This window comes from Lithobates pipiens, unplaced genomic scaffold, assembly GCF_037356315.1.
Source record: "Lithobates pipiens isolate NorthernLeopardFrog02 unplaced genomic scaffold, aLitPip1_a1.2 Scaffold_19, whole genome shotgun sequence".
NCBI lineage: Eukaryota > Metazoa > Chordata > Amphibia > Anura > Ranidae > Lithobates > Lithobates pipiens.
Genome location: NW_027507764.1, coordinates 466632939 through 466649284, shown reverse-complemented (window position 1 = coordinate 466649284; position 16346 = coordinate 466632939). Strand labels below are relative to the sequence as shown.

General features: G+C 42.2%; 1 protein-coding gene across 1 annotated transcript in view; it reads right to left on the bottom strand.

The window, feature by feature from the left end:
* Window positions 1-16346, bottom strand: part of CUNH8orf34 (chromosome unknown C8orf34 homolog) — a 422416-nt gene that overhangs the window by 61116 nt on the left and 344954 nt on the right. Inside the window, exons 11-12 of the mRNA XM_077492843.1 lie at window positions 9744-9864; window positions 690-1183 (exon numbers count right to left, since the gene is read on the bottom strand). Coding sequence (XP_077348969.1) covers window positions 690-1183; window positions 9744-9864 — 615 coding nt within the window. The remainder of the gene's footprint in view (window positions 1-689; window positions 1184-9743; window positions 9865-16346) is intronic.

The window sequence follows — 16346 nt, the reverse complement described above, 5'->3', positions numbered from 1 at the left end:
GTAGGATTTGAAAAAAAAAAAAACATACATTCTCACCTCCCTGCTGCAGCATCGGTCTGATGCTATAGCTGTCCTCTGCTGAATCTAAGCCCAAGAACTGAGTGATCACATGACCACCGATTGCTCAGTTCACTCTGAGCAGAGAGCAATAACTGTCAGTCACCACTCTCTGCTCTGTCCCTCCAACACTCACTGGATTACTGGGCTATGGGGCAATGACTGGCTCAGGCTCTCAGCGGCTAAGTGAATCCCAATATTATTGTCAGGGTTCTTTCAGAGCCCGGGGCAGCTCTGTGAAATCAGACGACAGCAGACTTTAGCCCAATGTCAGTTGATTCTTGTTCACAGGAGCACAACTAAGTGAACTCCTGTAACCCAGAAGTATGGCCAAAAAGATTTGGCCATACTTCTATAATTATAATTCTCCTATAATTATTTTTTTAGTGAAGGCATCACTGGACTAAGAGGTATTTTTATATCTTACTGAATTTCCTTATTTACTGGCTTTTGGATAATGTATCAAAATATTAACAGCCCAGATGTAATTGCCTTGCTAACAATTGTGACAATTTTAGATTAAGGATTTTGGAAACTATAATTATCTTTTATTGGCAGTTGTGAAAATTCACATTATCATGCTATGATCTGATTACTTTTTATAGCAAACTGATTGAATGTTTTTTTCTTACCTCTGCAGTGCTGTTCCGCTGAGAGGCAATTGCTAAGGTTTCTGTAGCTGGAACTCCAGGCAGCGCACTAGCTGTCCATCCAATCTGACTTTTAACAGTTACAGATCTACTCCTAGGCACAGGAGTAATTCCATCTTTACTTCCCTGATTACTAGGGGTTATTGGTCGAGACACCATGCTGTTTGGTGTTCCAGGCCTACCAACTGGAGTCACAGGTGTCTGAAGTTTACTTGACTGAGAATTCGGAGTCTGTGGCCTGCTATTTGATGGATTTGAACCATGGGTTCTACTGGTAGCTTGTGGAGGTGATTTGTTCCCTTGAAGGTGAAGCTGTAAGTTCTTGGTGGTTTGATTTGGCACTTGTGGCTTTGGATTCTGCACACTTGTTATGTGGTATGTAGTTCCTTGAGGATCACTTGTACCAGCCCCATGTTGGTTTCCAGAACTCCTTGACATACTTGCTTCTGCCATTAGCACCAAGTCCTTCTCAATATCTGCAAGATCAAAACAAACACTCAGAGAGGCAGTGAATATTCTTTCAAGAACACTATGAAAACATTCATATTTTCCTTTTTTTATTCTTCTCTGTCAATTTTTAAATTATGGATTTCCCACAGAGTAAGGCTTTGTAGTGTGTGCCACAAACCACTAAGGCCTGGTGAAATATGAACTTTGTGCTGATATTGCTTGTAAAGCTTAAAAGGCTCCAATTCTCTGTCTATAACAGTAGATGAAGCTCTAACAGCACATGACAAAAAACATTCGGAACAAATTCTGTAATCCAAAGTTCACACAAAACCTAAAAATACACTTCAATCCATTGTTGCCAAACAAGTAGAGTTATTTATAATATCACGACAACTAGAAACTTGCTTCATTCCATAGCATATTGTTCTCTTGTACAATATGGTATCTACCAATTTTATTTTTATGAAATATTTCTGGAAACATCATGCAAGTACAATCACTTTGGTTTTGGCAGTGACATTCAATCAAAAAGTGTGTACACCAATTTAAAACGGATGGGGCCTGTAATATGTAACTAGATATGTAATGGTTATGTGGTTGTTCTTAGTAAAGTAGAAACTATGTTGCGTAAATGAGGGACACCAAGTCAATGCAAGATCTACCACACACAGTTGGGTCAACCTTTACTGTAATATTTCCCTCAAAGTAAATCCTGTACTGGATCCTGAACTGGAAAGATTCTGAATGGGTTTGACATCCGATCTGGGTACTCCTAGTCTATAACTGAAAGGAACGGAAATTGTTCCAACTAGACAGCTTTAGTGGATTGCAGTTATTTGGCAGATATGGTAGCTAACTGCAGACTTGGTCTTTCAGTAATTTAATTTTGGGAAAAAAAAATGCTAAAGAATTCTATACAGTCCAATCAGGAGTATTCATTTAATCAAATGTCAGTGGCTGACCCAGGCTATATGGATACCTTTAGGGTCGGTTCACACTAGAAAACCATTTGCCACAAAGCACATCTTTTATTGTAGTAAGATACACTGTGTTATGCAGCCCATTCATGCAATGGCATCCAGTGAACCAAAGGTTTATGCAGTGTTCATTTATTTGTAGTGCAGTATATTGTGGACATGTCCCTATATCTTCAATTATGCCACCAGATGACTTCTCACCCCTCTATTTACTTCAGCGATGGGGGGGTAAGCGGTGTGTCATTCAGCGCTAGGCAGGCTACAGGAGGAGTTGGGTGTCGGCAGGTTTTTTTTCATGCAAATCAGCAAATGTCATTTAGATGATTGATGTGGATTACATGATCGACGATAGATTTACACTGGGGACAATTTAGCAATTCTTTCCATAAAAGCACTTATCAAAAAGTGTTGTGCTTTTATCTGACACTGACTTTTTTATGGTGAATTCACACGGGGGCTGGGATCTGGAGCGCCCCTATTGTTAAAGGGGCTTCCAAATTCTGAGAAGCCCCCTGACCACAGATCTCCACAAACACTGGGCCAGGGTTGTGGGGAAGAGGCCCCCTTATCAATATGGGGACATATACGGTGAGTCCCCCCTTTTTGAAGGCATGTGGCCTGGTATGGGTTGCACACTTGCCCCCTTTCATGGCCTGCCAGGCTGCATGCTCAGATGAAGGTTTGGTGTGAATTTCGTTTTTAGGCATGGTGTACCCCTTAAAATCCATACCAGACCCGAAGGGCCTGGTATGGATAGTGGGGGGACCCGCATGCTGTTTGTTTTATTTTTTTACTGACAGGCTTCTTTGTTTAAATTCTGCTGTCAGCTGCAAAGTTCCTGGCTGACAGCAGGGGCTGAGTCACTGGTTGTTAGAATGCCAAAAATTGGATCAAATGCAGCAAAAGTGTGAACCTAGCCTACCTTAAAGATCAACCATGCCCAGGCTACAGATATTCAAATAATTACATATTCCTAACAAGCAGCACATTTACAAAAAGTCCCTACTAACCTCAATAGTTTTCAGAAAAGGGTCACTTTCCTTTCAGCAGCTAAGCATTTTATGCTCCCCTACCACCTGTGCAGCCAGGTAACCTTCTAAACTATAAAGTAAACACATGTGCTCTAGCAGGGAAGAGAGCAGAGTGCTAAGATTATGTACCTTATGTAGCTAAGGTTGTACCTGTTTATCTGCAGCCCACAGTTCTCGAGAGCCATCCAAAGTATACAGTTTACACAGAACTCCTAAACTTCCAGAATCAGGAGGTGGGGATCTGATGTCACACACTGCACATAGAGCAGGGAATGGAGTGTAATCTGAGACCTGAGTTAAGGAAATGGACACCCCCCCCCACACACACACACACACACACACACACACACAGCTTCATAGGAAAACATGCACAGCTGAGGCTGTCAATCAAAGGCTGCATGCTGGAGCCCCCCTCTCCCATCACCCATGATTGCTTGGAGTCGGCACTCTACCTATCAGAAGTGGCTTGTGCAGATAGCAGAGGAAGGAGACAGCAGAAAGAAATCACACTTAGAGCTTTGGCTCAAAGCAAGTACACACTATAGAAGGAAATTCTTTGTTCATTTTTAATTTCAGAGGTTTATAACCACTTCAGGTAAGAATGCCTCTAGTACCTAAAGCTACAAAGACCCCCTCTTATTTGCCCCCTCCCCTACTTGAGCATGCCCGACCCATAATGAGGGTGGGGCTTTCATCTTTAACGCTTTTACCCAAACTGTATATGGGCTTTAAGAATATGTAAATTCTTGAATGTCCAAAGCTTGTCCACATATTCACTTTGAAGAAGTACATTATACACAAACATTAGGTGTACACAGCACCTATAATGTGATGTTCTTGGGCAGTAACTGAATGTTCTGACGTATGGTATTCAAATGCTGTTTGATGTGTATTATTGTATTATTTTAGAATCAGAAAAATGTTATGGTCTGTAACTGCTATAATTTACTTATTTGTCTCTAAGTGGATAACATTCAGTATGATGTACCATTAGAATGTGCAACACTGCTGTAAATTAATTTATTGAATTTATTTAAGATAATAAAATTCAAAGGAAAACAAAAGAGTTTGCATTTCATATTTCAAGAATACTCCAGTGTAGCTACAAAGAAACTATGAGAACTCAGCATACTGAAATGCAGACCTAACTGAAATGATTTAAACAAATACATAAACACAGTTGGGTTTCAAATGGAGTATTTTATTACACCCCGGGATACATATTAGTCAGGAAGAAGGGTGAGGCCAGCCATGAATAAGTACACCATTTCACCGTTATGTGCAGAATGTGGCAAAAAAAAAAAAAAAACAAGCATAGTTTAGCACAGTATAGCTGTATCATCGCTGTGTGGCCTTAATGAAGTGCTAGTACACAAAACAAGAAGGGTACATCACCATTTGAGAATTAGCAGCACACAGCATTGTGGGTAATATCAAACATAGCACATTCTGTAACACTTTACTCATGCCAATTGTGTCAATTTGGGCAGTTTACCAATGGCAACCAGAATTTAATTTCCATGTGTGATTGTGCAATACCTGCCTTGAGATGTAGCTTTTCTGGGAGCATTTAAGGACCTATGAACTTTAAAACAGACTACATAAAATGATTACCTTTTACATGTATGCATATACAGTATCTCACAAAAGTGACTACACCCCTCACATTTTTGTAAATATTTTATTATATCATTTCATGCTACAACACTGAAGAAATGACACTTTGCTACAATGTAAAGTAGTGAGTGTACAGCTTGAATAACAGTTTAAATTAGCTGTCTCCTCAAAATAACTCAACATACAGCCATTAATGTCTAAACTGCTAATAACAAAAGTGAGTAAGTGAAAATGTCCAAATTGGGCCCAAAGTGTCAATATTTTGTGTGGCTACCATTATTTTCCAGCAATGCCTTAACCCTCTTGAGCATGGAGTTCACCAGAGCTTCACAGGTTGTCACTGGAGTCGTCTTTCACTCCACCATTTGAGATTGCCCCACAGATGCTCAATAGGATTTAGCTCTGGAGACATGCTTGGCCATTCCATCACCTTTTCCTTGAGCTTCTTTAGCAAGGCAGTGGTCGTCTTGCAGGTGTGTTTGGGGTCGTTATGTTGGAATACTGCCCTGTGGCCCAGTCTCCAAAGGGAGGGGATCGTGTTCTGCTTTAGTATGACAGAGTACATGTTGACATTCATGGTTCCCTCAATGAACTGTAGCTTCCCAGTGCCGGAAGCACTCAAGCAGCCCCTGACCATTACACTCCTACCAACATGCTTGACTTTAGGCAAGGCATACTTGTCTTTGTACTCCTAAACCTGGTTGCTGCGACACACGCTTGACACCATATGAACCAAATAAGTTTATCTTGGTCTCATCAGACCACGGGACATGGTTCCGGTAATCCATGTCCTTAGTCTGCTTGTCTTCAGCAAACTGTTTGTTGGCTTTCTTGAGTATCATCTTTAGAAGAGGCTTCTGGGACAACAGCCATGCAGACCAATTTGATGCAGTGTTCGGCGTATGGTCTAAGCACTGACAGGCTTACCCCCCACCCCTTCAACCTCTGCAGAAATGCTGGCAGCACTCATACGTCTATTTCCCAAAGACAACCTCTGGATATGATACCTCTGGATATGATGCTGAGCACGTGCTCTCAACTTCTTTGGTCGACCATGGTGAGGCCTGTTCTGAGTGGAACCTGTCCTGTTAAACTGCTGTATGGTCTTGGCCACTGTGCTGAAGCTCAGCTTCAAGGTCCTGGTATTCTTAACGTTTCACTCCACTGAGCTAGCCAGCAGTTGTGAAACACGTTAAGGAAGGTTGGTTTTAGGTGGAGACATCAATGTATGCAATTTGTTTGGACAAATGAAACAGAAAAGCTAAGCTTTGGAGTATGGCTTATATTTTTCATACTTATTTCTATATTGTCACTTGTGTGTAGTTAGTAAATGTAGTTAAAACATAAGGAAACAAATAAGATAAAATATATGATATAAGTGTAGCACTGACCCCTGAAGGAGCTGCTGGTTTTGCTGGGCTTACAATTTACTTTTTCCACCTCGTTGTTTTTGTCTAGGAGTTCCCGAGGTTGATGGCCCAATAACTCCAGAGACCGACACTTGAATCCCTTTTGATGAATTTTTATTTGCATAAAACGTTGAACAAAACACAGTCTCTCAGTTGGGAATAGAGGGTATGGGTAGGAAAGCTCAGGTACTTGTATGGAAAACTGCTGACACTTGAAATGTCTCTCTCTAGATGATCCAGCGAATAGCCACTCACAATTGGATTCTTCAACTGTCAGATAAATCCTGGTTCATGGATTTAGCAGCCGACGAGTGATTCAAACTTAGCAAATTCTCTCCACAGACTTGGTTGTAAAACTTTAGATGAACCCAGAAAGTCTCTCACAGAAACTTGGTTGTAACCAAAGGATGAAATTAGGAACTTTCTTATAGTACCAGAATCTTGCAGCCAGTCCGACGATACCATAAGAATACGGATTTACTTGGTGTCCTTACAGCTTAGCTTCCAGGCTCTTACCGAGCAGCCAGCCTTGTGCATGGTCCTCTTCCGAAGAGTCCTCCCCCGTTTGCGTTTTGAGTTGCTGGGCCTCTCCAAACCCGAGACGGCACCGAACCACCTTGAAATCCTCCTTCCAGTTACTGCACCTCGGACTAGCCAGTCTCAAGACTCAGAAACAGATGGATCCGCACCCCAGGCCATGAGGGCCTCTGGGGGCTGGTCAGGAGGACCAGGACCATGGAGTCAGAGCATACTTCTGGACCGGAACCCAGAACCACGTGACTTCAGCACCTTAAGTACCCTCTCCCGGAATACACAGCGAGACAACGCACCCACTGATTGGGTACAAATCTCTCTCTCTGAGCCAATGTGTCCAAACAGACTGTGTTCCAATGGCTGTCAGAGATGATACATGCACCTATGACCAGGCAGAACATAGTACAGTCCAGCCAAACTGATGCCAGAATCACAATTTAGTGAAATTAACCCCAAGACCAACCTATAGTCCTAGGAAAAAAATAAATTTACTAACATAGCTCGTACAGGAGTACCGGCGCTACATAAGCAAGTCTTGCAGTGCACCTTATATATATATATATATATATATATATATATATATATATATATATATATATATATATATATATATATATATATACATATATATATACATACACACACACACACACACACATATATATACCAAAGGGACACAGGTTGGGCATTATATTGTCAGTCAGTGCTTGCTCAGAGCAAAAGTAACTACTTCAATTTAAACCCACTGTGGACTACTTACTGTATATAACAATGTATCCAACATCATCCACATCAAAGCATATCCACAGTGGCTGCCACTGCTATAAGCACAGATGATAATATTTCCAGTGTCAAGTATGAATCTACTCACATGCATTCTTGTTTTTTTTATACATGTGCGGTTTGTTTCGTTCTGAATAAAAATTCATACAATTTTTTATGTTATTCGGAGTTTCGAATGTATCCGAATTACAGTACAAACAAATTTTACCAAATTCTCTGAATAACGAAATTAAATTTGTCAGAATTTCCAAAATCCGAATTGAAATTCTAATTGAATTTCAAATCAAATTCCATTTGAATTTGAAAGGGTATTCAAACTGTAAACATATTGCTGAAATCAAAGACTGTGTGTCTTATTATTATTATACAGGATTTATATAGTGCTACCAGTTTGCTCAGCGCTTTACAATATAAAGGGAGACAATTATTAGTGTACCAATTTAACCACTTGCAGACCGGACCATTTTGCTGGTCAAAGACCAGACCACTTTTTGCGATTCGGCACTGCGTCGCTTTAACGGTTTTTATTTTTTGCGCTATAAACAAAAATAGAGCGACAATTTTGAAAAAAACGCATTATTTTTTACTTTTTGTTATAATAAATATCCCCAAAAATATATAAAAAAACGTTTTTTTTCCTCAGTTTAGGCCGATACGTATTCTTCTACATATTTTTGGTAAAAAAAATCGCAATAAGCGATTATTGACTGGTTTGCGCAAAAGTTATAGCGTTTACAAAATAGGGATAGTTTTATAGCATTTTTATTAATAATTTTTTATTTTTATTTTTTTTACTAGCAATGGCGGCGATCAGCGATTTTTATTGTGACTTCGACATTGTGGGGGACCGATCGGACATTTTTGACACATTTTTGGGACCATTGTCATTTATACAGTAATCACTGCTATATAAATGCAGTGATTCCTGTGTAAATGACACTGGCAGTGAAGGGGTTAACCAGTGGGTGGCAGTGTAGGGGTTAAGTGTTCCTAGGGGTGTGTTACTAACTGTGGGGGGGTTGGGCTTTCATTTAGTGAACACTGATCTCTGCTCCAATCACATGGAGCAGAGATCAGCGTCACTAGTTGCTAGGCAGAATGGAGAAACGCGACCGGACTCACGGGGGTCCCGACCAGCGCGGGAGCGCGCTGCCGGCAGCGCGCTCCCGATGGCAGGGCGGCATTGAATATTGGACGTACCTGTACGCCAATATGCCTGCCCGTGCCATTCTGTCGACGTACATCGTCGTGCGCTGGTCGGGAAGTGGTTAAATAATGCTATTTTTTAAGCCAAAGGTGAGTTAAGGATTTATTTTAATCATTTGATGAAGATTTTTCATTTGTTTGTTCACTTTGCATGTGTAACATTGATAAAAAGAAACCAGTAAAATATATATACAGTATCTCACAAAAGTGAGTACACCCCTCACATTTTTGTAAATATTTTATTATAGCTTTTCATGTGACTACACTAAAGAAATTACACTACAATGTAAAATTAGTGAGTGTACAGCTTGCATAACAATGTCAATTTGCTGTCCTCTCAAAATAACTCAACACAAAGCCATTGATGTCTAATTGGCTGGCAACAAAAGTTAGTACACCCCTAAGTGAAAATGTCCAAACTGGGCCCAAAGTGTCAAAATTCTGTGTGGCCACCATTATTTTAGAGGATTGTCACAGCAGAAGCTGCCTGCTGGCAGCACACATGCGCCCATCGCAGGTGGATTTGCAGGATTACACATAATATATATATATATATATATATATATATATATATATTATATATGCACACGTGATCCTGCATGCAGCTGCTGCCTTGTAGCAGTAAAAGTGAGAAACAGATGATTTAACTCTCCAGAAAAACACTAAGCACCCACACCTCTTTCGCTAAACATTCTTGAAATATACTGACTATGAATCAAATTTTATAAGAGTCTTATTTTTTTTTAAATCTGTTTCTTTATGGGGGCAAGTACTATTTACACAAGTCTGAAAAATGCCAACTGGTATTACAGAATGACTTTTCATTATCAGCTAAAAGGTTTGAAAGAGCCTGTTGCCCAGTTCACTGATAACACAGCTTAAATGATGAGTCAGTCTAAATGATGAGAATGTTAGAGCAAGGAATAAAACTTATTTGATAACATGCAGATGGCTGTTTTATATAGCTCATTCTTATTGTGAACATTTCTCCCCTTCCTCATCCACAGTAACAAGCCCTTTTGCACATACCAGCTAGATGCTTTTCCATGCTCTGCAGTTCCTTTGCGGTTAAAGCTTCTTTCAGGAGTTTTTGGTTAGGTGAGCCCCCACTTCTGGCAAACAAGACTTCCGAGTCCCAGACTGGTTGACGCTGAAGAAGTTCAAAAAGTAAGAAAATGTACTTTTACAAACAAGTTCAAAATTGAAAAAGGAAAGCAATAATTATATGTTTCTTGTACAACAAACTTTGTGGAAACACATTGCTTCCCATTAGAAGTGTCTGGTGTGCTGAACACTTTCAGAAATAGTCTGTTATCCTTCTAAAAACATCCGTATTAAGGATGTCCAGCTAAATGTGGTATACACACATCACTTGTCAATAAAGTAATACTATTGGCCATGCTAGGTATAACAAATTCTATTTTAGTGCATTAAGTGGACACATAAGATACTGGCCAAGTAGAGGGCATGCAGGGGACATAGGAAAGGCATAGCAAAGACTGTATAAAGATGGAATCCATGGACTAACCATTCCATTTCTTCTAGCAATGTTTTTTGTAGGTTAATTGACAGAATATATTTATGTATATATTTTCTGGCATAACACACTACAGACATATGCGGTGCAAAATACAAACAGCGCTAATACTACATTACAGCTTGCTATACATCTTAAATGAGTATTGCTATAAAACGTGCTCCTCACTCTGAGATACTAGTCTAAAACATGAACCACAGAATCCATTCCTCTAGATCAGTGGTCTCCAAACTGCGACCCATGGCTGGCTTTTATCCAGCCCTTGAGGCATTATCCTGCCACTGACATTAACAATAGGGTAAAATTCCTGCCACTGACACCAACAATAGGGCACTATTCCTTCAACTGACTCTCCTACTTACACCAACAATGGGACAGAATTCCTTCCACTAACACCAAAGATGGGGCACTATTGGTTCCACTGACACCAAATATGGGGCACTATTCCATTCACTAACGTCCAAGATAGGGCATTGTTTACTACTACTGGGCACAGTCACGCCCCCCCAAAGTCTGAATGGTAGTAAACTGGCCCTTTGTTTAGAAAGTTTGGAGACCCCTGCTCTTAATACACAAATAAACAGTATGCATCCCTATGGTACTGATAGCAACCTGTATGCCTTTTAGGTTTTTCATATGGAAAGGATCAAAAAGTTCCCCACCCTCAAAAACATTAATCCAGTACATAAGGCATTAGGTTTTTCTACGCTTTGATGCTTCAGGGACAGTTTGTAAGAATGAATTTATGAATAACACCTCAATGTCTGTTCCCCATGGCTTTCAGATGTAGAATAGAATAAATCTAAATGATGTGCATTAATTAGCATTGATGGGAATACTTGAGGGCTAGAGTGAGAAAGCACTGCTATAGACTACCGCAGCATGGAATTCTGACGCATTCCCATTATTTGCCAGTTTTATATGATTTATTCATACCTGAAAAACATTTCAGCAAGGAAAGTGATGTTTTCAAGACTGGCTTACATTTTTGGGAGAGTCCCTTCTACTTAAAATTCTTTTATTTCATTACATTCTGTTACATGCTCACTTAACGTTCATGTACATACTTTGTTTTAGATACGCCTATTCTCCATATACCAGCACTGTTAGCACATGGAACTTATCTTCATACCCAGGCACCTGTTCACTATATCCGCCGCCCAAATATGCCGCCTCAGCTCCCGGGGGGGGGGCGATCTGCGCCTCCGACGCACCACGGACCAGTTGCTGTTTGCTGTGTTCGCTGCCGGGGATGGTAGATATGCTTAGTCAATCTCTTTTGAAAGCACTCTATGTACTGTACCTATTCCCCTCTATACAGAGTGTGGTTTACCATATCTATATATTTTACAGGTATCTGTCGCATCTGCTCCTGATGAGTGGAGAATACATCCACGAAACGCGTAGAGCTACATTTGATGCTACAGTGATAATTACTACGGCCCGACGTTACTTTTAATTTTTAATATTAATTCAGTACATTTATGTTTACATTATGTGATTACAAACATAGGTACCGGATATGTCGCCCTGAGGCATTTTTAGGCTATGCTATTGCTCCACATACTATTTATTGTTCATATATGTTTTTTGACTTTATGTGTCTTTACATACACCTTGATGTCTTCATATAACACATCTTGTGCCCAACAATGGCACATGTATGTATGTATATATATGAATTTACTTTGTATTATATATTATGAATTCAATTAAATTACCTTTTTCTGACCCTCACACTTCAGCCGCTTCATTTTAAAGTCCCACTTTTTCCCTCCCTATTGTGCTAAATACCGGGATGGAGGCGCTAACCCGTGCCTCATTTAAAGTCCCAAACTGCTGTGCCTACTATTACAGGGATGGGAGCGGCTGGAGATCTGGATTAGTAGTGCTCCCCTGCTATCCATGTGTTAGGGTCATTCTTTAGATGTCCATATGCCCTACAGGGATATGTACATCGGGTATAGCCAAGAACGGACTTGGTTTATTGGTGTATGTTGACAACAAGTCTATTAAGTATTTTATATGACATCTCCGGTACAATTCCTATGGTTATACATGAACACTCATGTCCTTTTGAATTATGCATGTCTATGTCTCTGGTGGTGATCTGCATTTGGCTGCTGGTAGCGTTGGTGGCGTTGGCGGCCCCTTTTCCTCACCTATGGGAGCTGCGATGCACATTGTGGGCTCCTCCCCCTCCTCCCTGTACATATAATTTTTATGTCCGGGAGGTTCGGGTGGTTGTCCCTCCGTGCATCGGCGCCACGGTCTGCGCGCCATGCGCGTTACGTGTGCATTTTTTTTTTTTTTTTTTCGCGTCATCGCGCCGACGCCGCAGGTACCACCTACGTGACCCTGACGGGGGTGTTTGGGCGGCGCCAATTGCTGGGCGGCTCCACCTGCTCTAGTGTTGGCGCCCCTCCCCCCCCCCCTCGGTTCACACACGTGGTGCTGGCGGCTTGTATTTGGGCTTTCCCAGTTGAGGATGGCTGTTGACACAGCCGGTCTCCTCCTGTGGTTCCCGCACACCAGTTGATTTTTTACTGGGTGATGCTGGGTTTACAGCTATCGGGTAGGTGTAATTTGGTCCTGGATTCACTTTGGTTGTTTTTTTGTTTGCCCACCTTTGTTATATCACTTCATTTTTTATCACCTTTACACTCACTTGTTTTATATCTTTACCCTTTCACCGCACTCACCTAGCACTCCCTTTGCTTTGGCTCATTTCACACCCCACACTCTCACCACACTGTTCATCCTTTTCATACCTCTGCAGGCACATCACAACCAACATATATGTCTACACTTCATCCTCTAGTCTTCACTCGCATTGTTCTAACACTCTTCATATATTTCATTTTTATACACTCTTATTCCCATACACTACTTCTCATTATCACGGAATTCTTTGTATATTTATTTTTTCACCCCACACACTTACAATCTCTTTTATTTCATTACATTCTTTTACATGCTCACTTAACGTTCATGTACATACTTTGTTTTAGATACGCCTATTCTCCATATACCAGCACTGTTAGCACATGGAACTTATCTTCATACCCAGGCACCTGTTCACTATATCCGCCGCCCAAATATGCCGCCTCAGCTCCCGGGGGGGGCGATCTGCGCCTCCGACGCACCACGGACCAGTTGCTGTTTGCTGTGTTCGCTGCCGGGGATGGTAGATATGCTTAGTCAATCTCTTTTGAAAGCACTCTATGTACTGTACCTATTCCCCTCTATACAGAGTGTGGTTTACCATATCTATATATTTTACAGGTATCTGTCGCATCTGCTCCTGATGAGTGGAGAATACATCCACGAAACGCGTAGAGCTACATTTGATGCTACAGTGATAATTACTACGGCCCGACGTTACTTTTAATTTTTAATATTAATTCAGTACATTTATGTTTACATTATGTGATTACAAACATAGGTACCGGATATGTCGCCCTGAGGCATTTTTAGGCTATGCTATTGCTCCACATACTATTTATTGTTCATATATGTTTTTTGACTTTATGTGTCTTTACATACACCTTGATGTCTTCATATAACACATCTTGTGCCCAACAATGGCACATGTATGTATGTATATATATGAATTTACCGTATATACTCGAGTATAGGCCGACCCGAGTATAAGCCGAGGCCCCCAATTTACCCCCAAAAAAACTGGCAAACTTATTGACTCGTGTATAAGCCGAGGGTGAGACATGCCTGTCCATCCCTGTGTGTGTGTCCGTCCATCCCTGTGTGTCCGTCCATCCCTGTGTGTCCGTCCATCCCTGTGTGTCCGTCCATCCATCCCTGTGTGTGTGTGTGTCCATCCATCCATCCATCCCTGTGTGTGTGTGTCTCCATCCATCCATCCATCCATCCCTGTGTGTGTGTGTCTCCATCCATCCATCCATCCCTGTGTGTGTCTCCATCCGTGTGTGTGTGTGTGTGTGTGTGTGTGTGTGTGTGTGTGTGTGTGTGTGTGTGTGTGTCCAGCCTACCTTTGTCCCGAGCCTCCGTCCCGTGCCTTGCCTCCTTGCCTCCGTCCCGTGCCGTGCCTTGCCTCCTTGCATCCGTCCCGTGTCGTGCCTTGCCTCCTTGCATCCGTCCCGTCCCGTCCCGTCCCGTGCCGTGCCTTGCCTTGCCTCCGTCCCGTGCCCTCTTCGTCGGCGGCCATTGTAAAATTCAAAAGCTGCGCCGCCGCCTTCGCCTGTGATAGGCGGAACACTGAATTTCCCAGCAGCCTGTGTTCCGCCTATCACAGACGTCGTATCATCCTCGTCCGTAGTACGAGGATGATACGATGTCCGTGATAGGCGGAACACAGGCTGCTGGGAAATTCAGTGTTCCGCCTATCACAGGCGAAGGCGGAGCCGGAGGCGCGGCTTTTGAATAGAATGGCCGCTGTCTGTCTGCTCGACACGCTGATCGAGCGGGCAGACAGCGATGACTCGAGTATAAGCCGAGGGGGGCACTTTCAGCCTCAAAAAAGAGGCTGAAAATCTCGGCTTATACTCGAGTATATACGGTACTTTGTATTATATATTATGAATTCAATTAAATTACCTTTTTCTGACCCTCACACTTCAGCCGCTTCATTTTAAAGTCCCACTTTTTCCCTCCTTATTGTGCTAAATACCGGGATGGAGGCGCTAACCCGTGCCTCATTTAAAGTCCCAAACTGCTGTGCCTACTATTACAGGGATGGGAGCGGCTGGAGATCTGGATTAGTAGTGCTCCCCTGCTATCCATGTGTTAGGGTCATTCTTTAGATGTCCATATGCCCTACAGGGATATGTACATCGGGTATAGCCAAGAACGGACTTGGTTTATTGGTGTATGTTGACAACAAGTCTATTAAGTATTTTATATGACATCTCCAGTACAATTCCTATGGTTATACATGAACACTCATGTCCTTTTGAATTATGCATGTCTATGTCTCTGGTGGTGATCTGCATTTGGCTGCTGGTAGCGTTGGTGGCGTTGGCGGCCCCTTTTCCTCACCTATGGGAGCTGCGATGCACATTGTGGGCTCCTCCCCCTCCTCCCTGTACATATAATTTTTATGTCCGGGAGGTTCGGGTGGTTGTCCCTCCGTGCATCGGCGCCACGGTCTGCGCGCCATGCGCGTTACGTGTGCATTTTTTTTTTTTTTTTTTCGCGTCATCGCGCCGACGCCGCAGGTACCACCTACGTGACCCTGACGGGGGTGTTTGGGCGGCGCCAATTGCTGGGCGGCTCCACCTGCTCTAGTGTTGGCGCCCCTCCCCCCCCCCCCTCGGTTCACACACGTGGTGCTGGCGGCTTGTATTTGGGCTTTCCCAGTTGAGGATGGCTGTTGACACAGCCGGTCTCCTCCTGTGGTTCCCGCACACCAGTTGATTTTTTACTGGGTGATGCTGGGTTTACAGCTATCGGGTAGGTGTAATTTGGTCCTGGATTCACTTTGGTTGTTTTTTTGTTTGCCCACCTTTGTTATATCACTTCATTTTTTATCACCTTTACACTCACTTGTTTTATATCTTTACCCTTTCACCGCACTCACCTAGCACTCCCTTTGCTTTGGCTCATTTCACACCCCACACTCTCACCACACTGTTCATCCTTTTCATACCTCTGCAGGCACATCACAACCAACATATATGTCTACACTTCATCCTCTAGTCTTCACTCGCATTGTTCTAACACTCTTCATATATTTCATTTTTATACACTCTTATTCCCATACACTACTTCTCATTATCACGGAATTCTTTGTATATTTATTTTTTCACCCCACACACTTACAATCTCTTTTATTTCATTACATTCTTTTACATGCTCACTTAACGTTCATGTACATACTTTGTTTTAGATACGCCTATTCTCCATATACCAGCACTGTTAGCACATGGAACTTATCTTCATACCCAGGCACCTGTTCACTATATCCGCCGCCCAAATATGCCGCCTCAGCTCCCGGGGGGGGCGATCTGCGCCTCCGACGCACCACGGACCAGTTGCTGTTTGCTGTGTTCGCTGCCGGGGATGGTAGATATGCTTAGTCAATCTCTTTTGAAAGCACTCTATGTACTGTACCTATT